This window comes from Sinocyclocheilus rhinocerous, unplaced genomic scaffold, assembly GCF_001515625.1.
Source record: "Sinocyclocheilus rhinocerous isolate Xijiao unplaced genomic scaffold, SAMN03320098_v1.1 scaffold510, whole genome shotgun sequence".
In the NCBI taxonomy this organism is placed as follows: domain Eukaryota; kingdom Metazoa; phylum Chordata; class Actinopteri; order Cypriniformes; family Cyprinidae; genus Sinocyclocheilus; species Sinocyclocheilus rhinocerous.
In genome coordinates, this window is record NW_015653008.1 from 81,660 (window position 1) to 92,540 (window position 10,881).

The 10,881-nt window shown below is 35.2% G+C and overlaps 1 protein-coding gene across 2 annotated transcripts; it reads right to left on the reverse strand.

Moving 5' to 3' along the window:
* Positions 1 to 1,102: 1,102 nt before the first annotated feature.
* Positions 1,103 to 9,458, reverse strand: LOC107715502 (regulator of G-protein signaling 18-like). Of its 2 annotated transcripts, XM_016521657.1 has the most exons (6): positions 9,385 to 9,458; positions 9,144 to 9,235; positions 6,821 to 6,919; positions 6,585 to 6,646; positions 5,716 to 5,882; positions 1,103 to 1,723 (listed from the first exon to the last, which is right to left on the reverse strand). In XM_016521657.1, exons 2-6 carry the CDS (start codon positions 9,194 to 9,196, stop codon positions 1,478 to 1,480), a joined length of 627 nt encoding a protein of 208 aa, XP_016377143.1. In that variant the 5' UTR covers positions 9,197 to 9,235; positions 9,385 to 9,458; the 3' UTR covers positions 1,103 to 1,477. The 2 variants fall into 2 exon arrangements, with proteins under 2 accessions (XP_016377143.1, XP_016377142.1); XM_016521656.1 differs by lacking the exon at positions 9,385 to 9,458 and having other exon boundaries at positions 9,144 to 9,302.
* Between the last annotated feature and the right edge of the window lie 1,423 nt (positions 9,459 to 10,881).

A 10,881-nucleotide genomic window follows, 5' to 3' on the forward strand; every position in this document is an offset into this window, starting at 1 on the left:
TTACAAGTAACGCCAGTTACGTAATCAGATTACTTTTTTCAAGTAACTAGTAAAGTAACGCATTACTTTTACATGTACAAGAAATGATCTGAGTTACTTTTTTCAAACAAGTAACTGACAGCTCTCCTGTCCCCATGTTGAGACAAATGCATGTGTGCGCTGTGTGAGCATGATGCTTACTGTAGTTCTAAATATGAACATACATTTACTCATCTCATCTCACTGAAAAACAGATTCAGTATTTCTCAAAATGAATATTAAAAAAAAAAATTAGTAAAAACAATCATGCAAGCACAGACCAGATTTAAAAAGTAACGTAACACATTACTTTCCATAAAAAGTAACTCATGTAATTAGTAACTTTTTTATAGAGAGTAACGCTGAGCTGAGCTACAGAATAAGAAGAAGAAGAAGAAGAAGCACTGATTTAGTAGCGTGTTGTCGCCATGGCGAAGAAGGCAGTGTTTTCTCAACCCTGATTCCAATAGCCAAACCTATTTTTTAACACTGATCCTAAATATTATAACCTTATCGTTTATCTGTGTGCTGCACATTTTACGGAGGACAGCAGCATGGCAAAACTGACACCAACATTAATATTTACAGCTGGGCAGATGAAACTCAAGCTACCCAATCAGAGTACATTTCGTATTTCAGAAGGAGGGGTTACATCGAAACAGGAACTAAATAGGACTTTTGAGACAGGTGCTGCAATAATGTAAATACAGTATGTGGAAAAATAATGCTTTTTTAGGAAAACCTAGTCTAGTACACACCAAAAACCAAATCAAGACTTTGTAAAAGGGCATAATAGGACTCCTTTAAAGTGTTCATTTGTGAATATTATCATAATGAACAAAATGTGTAAGAATCATGAACTTCTGTTGGTCACAGAGCTTACTTTCTGCAATATTTCAAAAGCTAATGGAAAAATCCTGTTTGGTTTTTGTGGAGGGAACCAGGATGATGCTAATTTCAATGCTGGCCTACAAAAATATGTGATCAGTGTAGTGCTCTATTGGACCAGACTGTGTAAAATCTGGCTACACAATCAAACTCCATCATAAATATAGATTTTTGAATCCCATCACTTTTTCCTCAGAAATGTGGTTTTATTTTTCAATTCTTCAAAGTTCTTTCAACGTCTTTGCTCTCTTTACTGTCTTTGAGAGTGACGCAACAGTGGCCGTTGTTACAATTAGCTGGAGGCCAAAATAAAAGACATTTATGTAGTTTATTATACAGACATTTATCATTAAACAGTTATTTACAATGTTTAGGCATTCTAAACATGTAGATTAAATTAAGCTTGGCATGAAATCCTTCAAGCAGAACCGAACGTTTGACAATCATGATAGAATGATTAGTATTTAAATACCAGCCCACAGGATCTAATGTTAATAAATAGCTAGGAGGTGTCACATGATCAATTGCTATTGACAATATACAATAAAACAACTAGCATTACAGTACAAATCTACAACCAGGATCCTGTGCCTTCAGGACGTTCATTAAAAACGAAGGAGCGGGACCTTCTCCTGGTCATAGCGGGTGGGCCTGCCCTCTTGGTCAGGGTCAAGTAGATGTCGGAGGTGAGGAATCGTGGGTAGCAGTCTTTTTTCATTAAGCTGTAGATTTTATTTTGTGCTACATCAAAGCAGGACCTAGTGGGCTTCAGGATGTTCTTCTCAATGGCGGCCTTGGTTGAGTGGTCAATGTTGATCTGAGGGGAAAAGAGCAAAACGTAAAGCGTGAGGACGTCAAAAAAAATGCAGTTTTCAGGAATTGTGCACTATAACGAAAGACAAGATACAAGATGAAAAATGATGTCGTAAGTTAATTTTTGTGGGCCAACTATGATTTCGCCATATCGCTGATCTGTGTTTTCTTCCGCTTTAGAAAATCTTATGAGCAGGAGATTCTCAGTAGCTTGTCTTTCAGCCCTTTCAGTCTATTTTTAGAATTCTTGTTTTTCATGTGCAAAACATCAGAAAGAAAGACATCCACTGTAAAAGTCTGAGACCAGACCGAAAAGCCTGGAAACAAAGTTTTAGTATTTTGAAAACTTTTAAAACAAAAGTTGTAATGTCAAACGAAGAAGAAGAGGTACTGACAATTCAGCATTTAAGCAAATTTGTGATATTTGAACTCATTTGAACAAAAGCTCAGATGCAGCCAAAATGTTTTCTATTAAAGCACATGATGCTCTGTGCACAAAAAAGAAAATGAAATCTTTTTCAATTTTAGTTTCAACTGTGATGTGGTGTAACCATTAAGTTAAAAGTAATAACATTATCTTAATCATTATTTTTTATAATAACAACAACAACAACAACAACAATAATGTAATATATTTTTAAAGTAAAAATATTTTTCACAAATATTACTAATTATTATTCATAATAATTTGTAATTAATTCATTAATTCTGTTTTTTTTTCCTTTGTCATAATATCAGAACAGTTGTATGACCCTAACATTTCTGACCTCATAACCCCAAGTCTTTGTATGCATGAATTGCATTTTAATATTTGTGAATAAATTAATAGATCGCACAAACAAATGAGTGTTATGTCATTAAACTATACTGGCAAAACCAAATACAGAAACATTCTCAAATGCATGTACATTTTTAATTTACACTTTTCACTCACACTGTTGTGCTGTTAATATAATTTATAGCAAATATTGTATTAGGTAAATTAGGATAAAATGAAAGCATTTACATTTGTAGTGTTATTTGTTTGTCTGTTTTATTTGTTGTTTACACACAACATTTCTGACCACAGCACTTGCTCTGACTCATTCTCCCTCTGTCCAGGCCACAGTTGCTACTTCTTCTCTGAAAGTATTACATCAGACTAACACGTGTCTGTTGAACAGCAATTTTGCAGTTGCTATGCATGCACTGCTCCTTATTTATGAATAAATACAAGTGATACAATTTTAAGGTTTTCCTTTACCAGCAGCGATAAGATCAAGTTGACGTTCAGCATCGCTACTTTTCATTCTTAGTTGCTTTATTCATTCTTACTTTGGTCAGACTATAGCGAGGGGTCCCATTGCCTCATTTTCACTTCTCAGTTTTTCAGAGTCTATTTTCTCAGCTGTGTGGGCGGCTGAGGCGGAGTTTGCAGCCAAAAGCAGGAAAACCACACGGTCACATCTGCCCCCAGTCATGTGGCCGGGGGCCGACAATGGCCTCTGCGCAAACACAATGGCAGGTCTCTGATGGTGATGCAGCTCTGCACTACACCACAGACATCATTTAACAGAGCCGTGTTTCTTTTTAATGTGACTCCCGCTGAGGTTACGCAAAGTGCTGCTTCGCTCACAGCAACGTAGCATCGTTCGTCACCAGAAATAAGGTGCTTTCCAAAACAGCATGCGTTTATTTGTTGTGGGGTCCGATAAACAGGTGGAAGTGGCGTAAATTAGTTGACTCAAAAATAAAAATTCTGGATACTTGGAACCAGTGTTGGGAAAAGTTACTTTTATAAGCAATGCATTACAATAATGTTTTACTGCATAAAAAGTTACTAATTGCGTTAGTTCAAGTTGAACTAAGTAAGTAATACGTTACTTTAGTAGTTACTTGAAAAAAGTAATCTGATTACGTAACTCGTGTTACTTGTAATGCATTACCCCCAAAACTGCTTGTGACAAAAGTTGCATGTTTTGCAACTTAATAGCTATTAAATATTTTCTTGTAAATTTAAAAAGTCTGAGGCGGAGTTTGCAGCCAAAAGCAGGAAAACCACACGGTCACATCTGCCCCCAGTCATGTGGCCGGGGGCCGACAATGGCCTCTGCGCAAACACAATGGCAGGTCTCTGATGGTGATGCAGCTCTGCACTACACCACAGACATCATTTAACAGAGCCGTGTTTCTTTTTAATGTGACTCCCGCTGAGGTTACGCAAAGTGCTGCTTCGCTCACAGCAACGTAGCATCGTTCGTCACCAGAAATAAGGTGCTTTCCAAAACAGCATGCGTTTATTTGTTGTGGGGTCCGATAAACAGGTGGAAGTGGCGTAAATTAGTTGACTCAAAAATAAAAATTCTGGATACTTGGAACCAGTGTTGGGAAAAGTTACTTTTATAAGCAATGCATTACAATAATGTTTTACTGCATAAAAAGTTACTAATTGCGTTAGTTCAAGTTGAACTAAGTAAGTAATACGTTACTTTAGTAGTTACTTGAAAAAAGTAATCTGATTACGTAACTCGTGTTACTTGTAATGCATTACCCCCAAAACTGCTTGTGACAAAAGTTGCATGTTTTGCAACTTAATAGCTATTAAATATTTTCTTGTAAATTTAAAAAGTAATACGTTACTTTACTAGTTACTTAATTGCGTTACTTAGTTACTTTTTATGGAAAGTAATGCATTGTGTTACTTTTGCATTACTTTTTGTAACCTGGACTGGGCTTGCTTATTTATTTTTAATAACAAAAAACCCAGAAGTTATATTTTTGGCAACTGTAAAAGCCCTTTCACACCAAAAGTCAAATTAATAAGCCTCAGACTGAAGCAAGTGCTTCTGCACCACACTCCCAATTTCTCTCAACACGGGACAGGAGAGGTTTCAGTGAATAAATGGGAAATCAACCTGAAAAAGTAACAGTTATTTTGTTGTAAATTATAAAGTAATACGTTACTTTACTAGTTACTTGAAAAAAGTAATCTGATTACGTAACTTGCATTACTTGTAATGCGTTACCCCCAACACTGCTCGCAACAAAAGTTGCACGTTTCTGCTTCTAGCTTTAGAACTGAATAGCCTAAATGATTCATTTCTTTGTTCAACTCCTTGAATTGTGCAGATTTCAATTATAGAATTTAAATCTAAATCTTCCTTGTTGAAATTCATCCTACAGTTGTTATATTTGCAACATACTGGCTACAGAGCATAAACAAAGGCAAAAATGCTATAATTTTGAAATAACGTCACGTCATTTGGAATAACGTCATTTGGAATAACGTCATTTGGAATAATGTCATTTTTGAATAACGTCATTTGGAATAATGTCATTTGGAATAACGTCACTTGGAATAACGTCATTTGGAATAACGTCATTTGAAATAACGTCATTTGGAATAATGTCATTTTTGAATAACGTCATTTGGAATAATGTCATTTGGAATAACGTCACTTGGAATAACGTCATTTGGAATAACGTCATTTGAAATAACGTCATTTGGAATAATGTCATTTGGAATAACGTCATTTGGAATAATGTCATTTGGAATAATGTCATTTCATGTGCCGTTTTCAAATTTCACATACTGAAGATTCAAAATGTCAGATTTCACATACTGAAGACTGAACATTCAGAAGACTTGGAACATAGTGCACTTAGAACAAGTTGTATGGATAACCCTTATGATTTAAAATGGGAATGTTCAAGCTCATTTTTAAAGCTTGAACACTCCAGTTTCCATTTATTGTAATCCTATGGAAAAGAGTGAACAGCATGTTCTTTCAAATTGATCCTTTTGTGTTTCACAGAAGGAAGAACGTTTGGAATGACATGAAGGTTTTCTACAGTTTTTTGTCCACTAGGATTAACGGAAAGGTATTTTCAAAAATCTGTCTGCTGGGCGAAGTGCACAATAGAACAGGTGCATCTATTTTTTACATATGCATTTGTGCAAAACTAAAATCGGTATCTACCCTGTTCTTACTGTTCAAAATGCAAATGTGTACGTACTTCTTTGGGTGCTTCCTTATCGATGAAAATGGCGTGAATCTGTTTGGCTTTAGACTGCAGTTTGGTTGCAGACCCAGTGGTCTTGAAGTCTTCACAGGCTAACCAAAACTCAATGTTCTCCTCGCTGAATTCAGTGCGCAGAAACCGCGTGAAGATTTCAACCCCGTCTGAAACAAGATGCAACATCACATTAATTGCTAAATTAAAACCTTGACAAATTTACCCACTAAGACAACAAACAGGAAGTGAGGCATTATTCCTGCAACGCTTTTGTATACTGACACAGACAGTTCTAAAAAAATCGTCACATTACCATGATAATACAATGCAAATTTGGTTGCAGTACGACCAACTGGTCCAAAATAATAAAACTTTGAATAATGGTGAATTGGTAACACTTTACAATAAGGTCCCATAAATTAATATTAAATTACATTTGTTACAGTTTAAAAAAAAAAAATTGTTAATGTTATTTAACTAATGTTAACAATTGGAACAAGTGTTACCGGTAAATGATAGACATTGAACTTCTCATAAATTCACTAGCTGCAGTGCTATGACACATAATAACTGTTTGCAGCTATATTTATTACTATAATAATCTCTACAACTATGCTTATAGCCATGCATCCACAGAGACAGACAAAACACATTCCAGGTGGCACAAATCAAACTGTGTGTGTGTGTGTGTGTTGAATCAAACTATTCATTGGTTAGAATCACATGCAAACCAGAACGTTCAGAACCCTGTGTAGTCACAAGCAGGTTTTGTCATCCTGTGGTTATGATGAGATGCACACTTCAGCTCAGTATTAAACTGAGAAACATTCAGTATGCTACAGTATACTGCTAAGATGAACAGATCCTACCTGAGTGACTCAGCAGCTCCTCAAATGAATCACCCCATCTCAGAGCCACGTCTGGTGCGATGCTGTTCAAATCACATTAATCAGTGAAGCCTTTAAGTGTTGGAAAGGTGCTGCTTCATGAATAGTGTCATTTTTATCTGAATTGTCCTATCGGTGTTAAACAGTGACACTTTGACAATACTCCACAATTTCTTAAATAAATAGTGAATAAGTGTTTGTACATGATGAAGACTTACTGGTTAGTTTTAGCTGGTGGTTTCTTCTGAGAACTGACATTTTCATGCGATCCAGACTTTGCCAGAAGAAGACTGAGTCGGCCTTTTTTATCCTTACTCCTGCAAAGAGAGAAAGCAAAATCAATCAATCAGTCAATCAATCAATCAATCAATCTCTATCTGTCCGTCCGTCCGTCCGTCCGTCTATCTATCTATCTATCTCTCTATCTATCTATCTCTCTATCTATCTATCTCTCTATCTATCTATCTCTCTATCTATCTATCTCTCTATCTATCTATCTCTCTATCTATCTATCTCTCTATCTATCTATCTCTCTATCTATCTATCTCTCTATCTATCTATCTCTCTATCTATCTATCTCTCTATCTATCTATCTCTCTATCTATCTATCTCTCTATCTATCTATCTCTCTATCTATCTATCTCTCTATCTATCTATCTCTCTATCTATCTATCTCTCTATCTATCTATCTCTCTATCTATCTATCTCTCTATCTATCTATCTCTCTATCTATCTATCTCTCTATCTATCTATCTCTCTATCTATCTATCTCTCTATCTATCTATCTCTCTATCTATCTATCTCTCTATCTATCTATCTCTCTATCTATCTATCTCTCTATCTATCTATCTCTCTATCTATCTATCTCTCTATCTATCTATCTCTCTATCTATCTATCTCTCTATCTATCTATCTCTCTATCTATCTATCTCTCTATCTATCTATCTCTCTATCTATCTATCTCTCTATCTATCTATCTCTCTATCTATCTATCTCTCTATCTATCTATCTCTCTATCTATCTATCTCTCTATCTATCTATCTCTCTATCTATCTATCTCTCTATCTATCTATCTCTCTATCTATCTATCTCTCTATCTATCTATCTCTCTATCTATCTATCTCTCTATCTATCTATCTCTCTATCTATCTATCTCTCTATCTATCTATCTCTCTATCTATCTATCTCTCTATCTATCTATCTCTCTATCTATCTATCTCTCTATCTATCTATCTCTCTATCTATCTATCTCTCTATCTATCTATCTCTCTATCTATCTATCTCTCTATCTATCTATCTCTCTATCTATCTATCTCTCTATCTATCTATCTCTCTATCTATCTATCTCTCTATCTATCTATCTCTCTATCTATCTATCTCTCTATCTATCTATCTCTCTATCTATCTATCTCTCTATCTATCTATCTCTCTATCTATCTATCTCTCTATCTATCTATCTCTCTATCTATCTATCTCTCTATCTATCTATCTCTCTATCTATCTATCTCTCTATCTATCTATCTCTCTATCTATCTATCTCTCTATCTATCTATCTCTCTATCTATCTATCTCTCTATCTATCTATCTCTCTATCTATCTATCTCTCTATCTATCTATCTCTCTATCTATCTATCTCTCTATCTATCTATCTCTCTATCTATCTATCTCTCTATCTATCTATCTCTCTATCTATCTATCTCTCTATCTATCTATCTCTCTATCTATCTATCTCTCTATCTATCTATCTCTCTATCTATCTATCTCTCTATCTATCTATCTCTCTATCTATCTATCTCTCTATCTATCTATCTCTCTATCTATCTATCTGTCTGTCTGTCTGTCTGTCTGTCTGTCCGTCCGTCCGTTACTTCCACCAGGCACCAAACCAAAGGTTCGTGACAGCTATAAGGGGAAGTGTTACCACAGTGCTAGCTATAGGTTCTGAAGCACAAAGTCACAACAGCTATAAAAACAACATGGTAAATAAGAGTTCTGGTAAAACACAGTGTTTATATACTTAATTCTCAATGTTTTACATGCATTCCTAGTTATAGCAGTAGTTGTACTTTTGGTTCTCACTATAAAATGTTTTCATCCCAGCAAAGAAACGATGTAGACATATCTCTGGTTCAGCACTGAGATAGATACTACCACAATTATTCTTAATATAAGATATATTCATAAAACAAGGTACACACGTCTAACGTGAAGCAAGTGCATTTTACACTGATCTACGTTCTCTGGTGCAGGATGATTTGTTCTCTTGACTTTTTTAATTTAAGCGAATGAAAGGTTGCTTTAATACATCCCAAAGGTGCGACAATACAAAGATGAAAGACAAACAGATTTGTGTTTGGTCACAACGATGAGCTCCAGAAATAAAGGAAGTCACACACAATGAACAGAAAACTACCAAACTTCATTTCAATACACTTGCTAAAAGAATGTTCAAAAGCCCCAGAGGGTGAATATGCAAGACATCATCTCTCCCCCCAGTGCTTTCGGTGGTAATATGAGAAAAGTGTGGGGAAAAAACTGTACCTCAAGTGGGTCTCTTTCATTCTGCAGGCGAGCAGCTCGTCCTCACTGAGCATTTTGAAATATGCTTCCTCCTTGGGGGCAGAGAAGTTAAACTGAGGAAACAGAAACACAAAAATCTTCATGCTCTTCCCTCTTGTTGACACTCACACATCAACACAGCAGGTCCTCGGTCTAGTGTAAACTACCAAACACTGAAGCTCATATTTGTGTGTTAAGTGTGTTAAGAGGTCATTTCCCATACCTGTTAAGATGACTTCCTGTCAGGGAAACTACCCGCCGTTTACTGTAATATCTCTCTGCCTGGGGTTTCTGCTGTAGGACATTCATCTGTTAGCAAAGTTGACATATTTTTACATTTATTTTCAGGCAATATGCTTTAGTCAAGTTTTACTTAACATCCTACTTCCTTCTAAGCGACAACAGGATGGTGGGCTGTCATCGTGTGGTCAGAGGTTTCTGAAGTACGCAGAGGGAGGACTGAAGACCCTGTAAGGACCGTGTTAGTATTTCCAACAAATTAACAGACTTCATCATCTTATTATTATTATTTATGGCTTATGTAAAGGAAAATGTTAATAATAGATTATTGAAAACAATCTAAATCATCTTCCTTTCTTAGAAAACCATTGCATTCATGCATTCATCAAAGTATCTTCAACAAATGTTTTATTTAATTACTAAAATACCAGGTGGTATAATCATTTTTTATATTTGTATTTTTTATTATTATTATTTTTTTTTGCTTTTACACGTCTTAAACATATCACATTTATTTAAGTTTTTTTTAAAAACACTGTCAAATGGCATATACTTAGAAAATCATGCTACAAATATCATGCTTTTATTATTTAGAAATATCAATCAATAAATAAATAAAAGAAGGTCTACAGGGGTCTTCTCATGTGACTTTTTTAACTTTACATTTTGAATATTTAAAAGCAAAGCTGATTTATAAATAAATAAATAAATAAATAGTATATTACTGTAGAGTACTGTATATTATATTATATTATATTATATTAAAACAAACTACTTCATAAAGGTTCTTCCCCAAGCACTTCAGACTTACAGTTACACCAATTGAAAAGATTTTTACTATTTTTTTGAAATTTGTTATTACGCCCCACAAAAAGCAAAAACACACAACAACAAAATCATCAGAACAAGTATGTAACTGTGTTGCAATTTTTATTATTTTTTCAATAAATGATCAAGTCATAATGTGAATTATCAATACATTTTCAAAAGATTATCAAGAAATATGTGAAACTGTCATTGACCCTCAGTCTCAGAAAAATGCCGCTGGGTGCTCAGATTTTCGTGAGGTCTTGTGAAGACTTCAAAATAAGCTGAAACTAATCCTAGCGTTAGTTAAAAGACCAAAGAAAGTGTCGAGAAAGACACACTCTGTATACCTACTGTGGCTGTTGCCTCTGCAGAGCCATTATAATGATGGACAAATCCGTTTCGGCACAATAAATGACAGGAGGGAATAGAAATGTCCTCAGACAGAGACAAGGGTGACATCTTCATTTAATCAACAGCCGTAGAGGCACACAGACCAAACCACACAATCCTTAGAGTGTCCTTTTGAGGGCAGGATCTCAAGTGCATCACTTAAAGGCTTTGGGCAGCGCTAAGTAAAACTTTTCAATTTGCATACACAGACATCAACCGTTCCCACATCTGCAGAATTAAACACTCCTTACTTGCTGACAAATATAACGGTTTCTGCCAA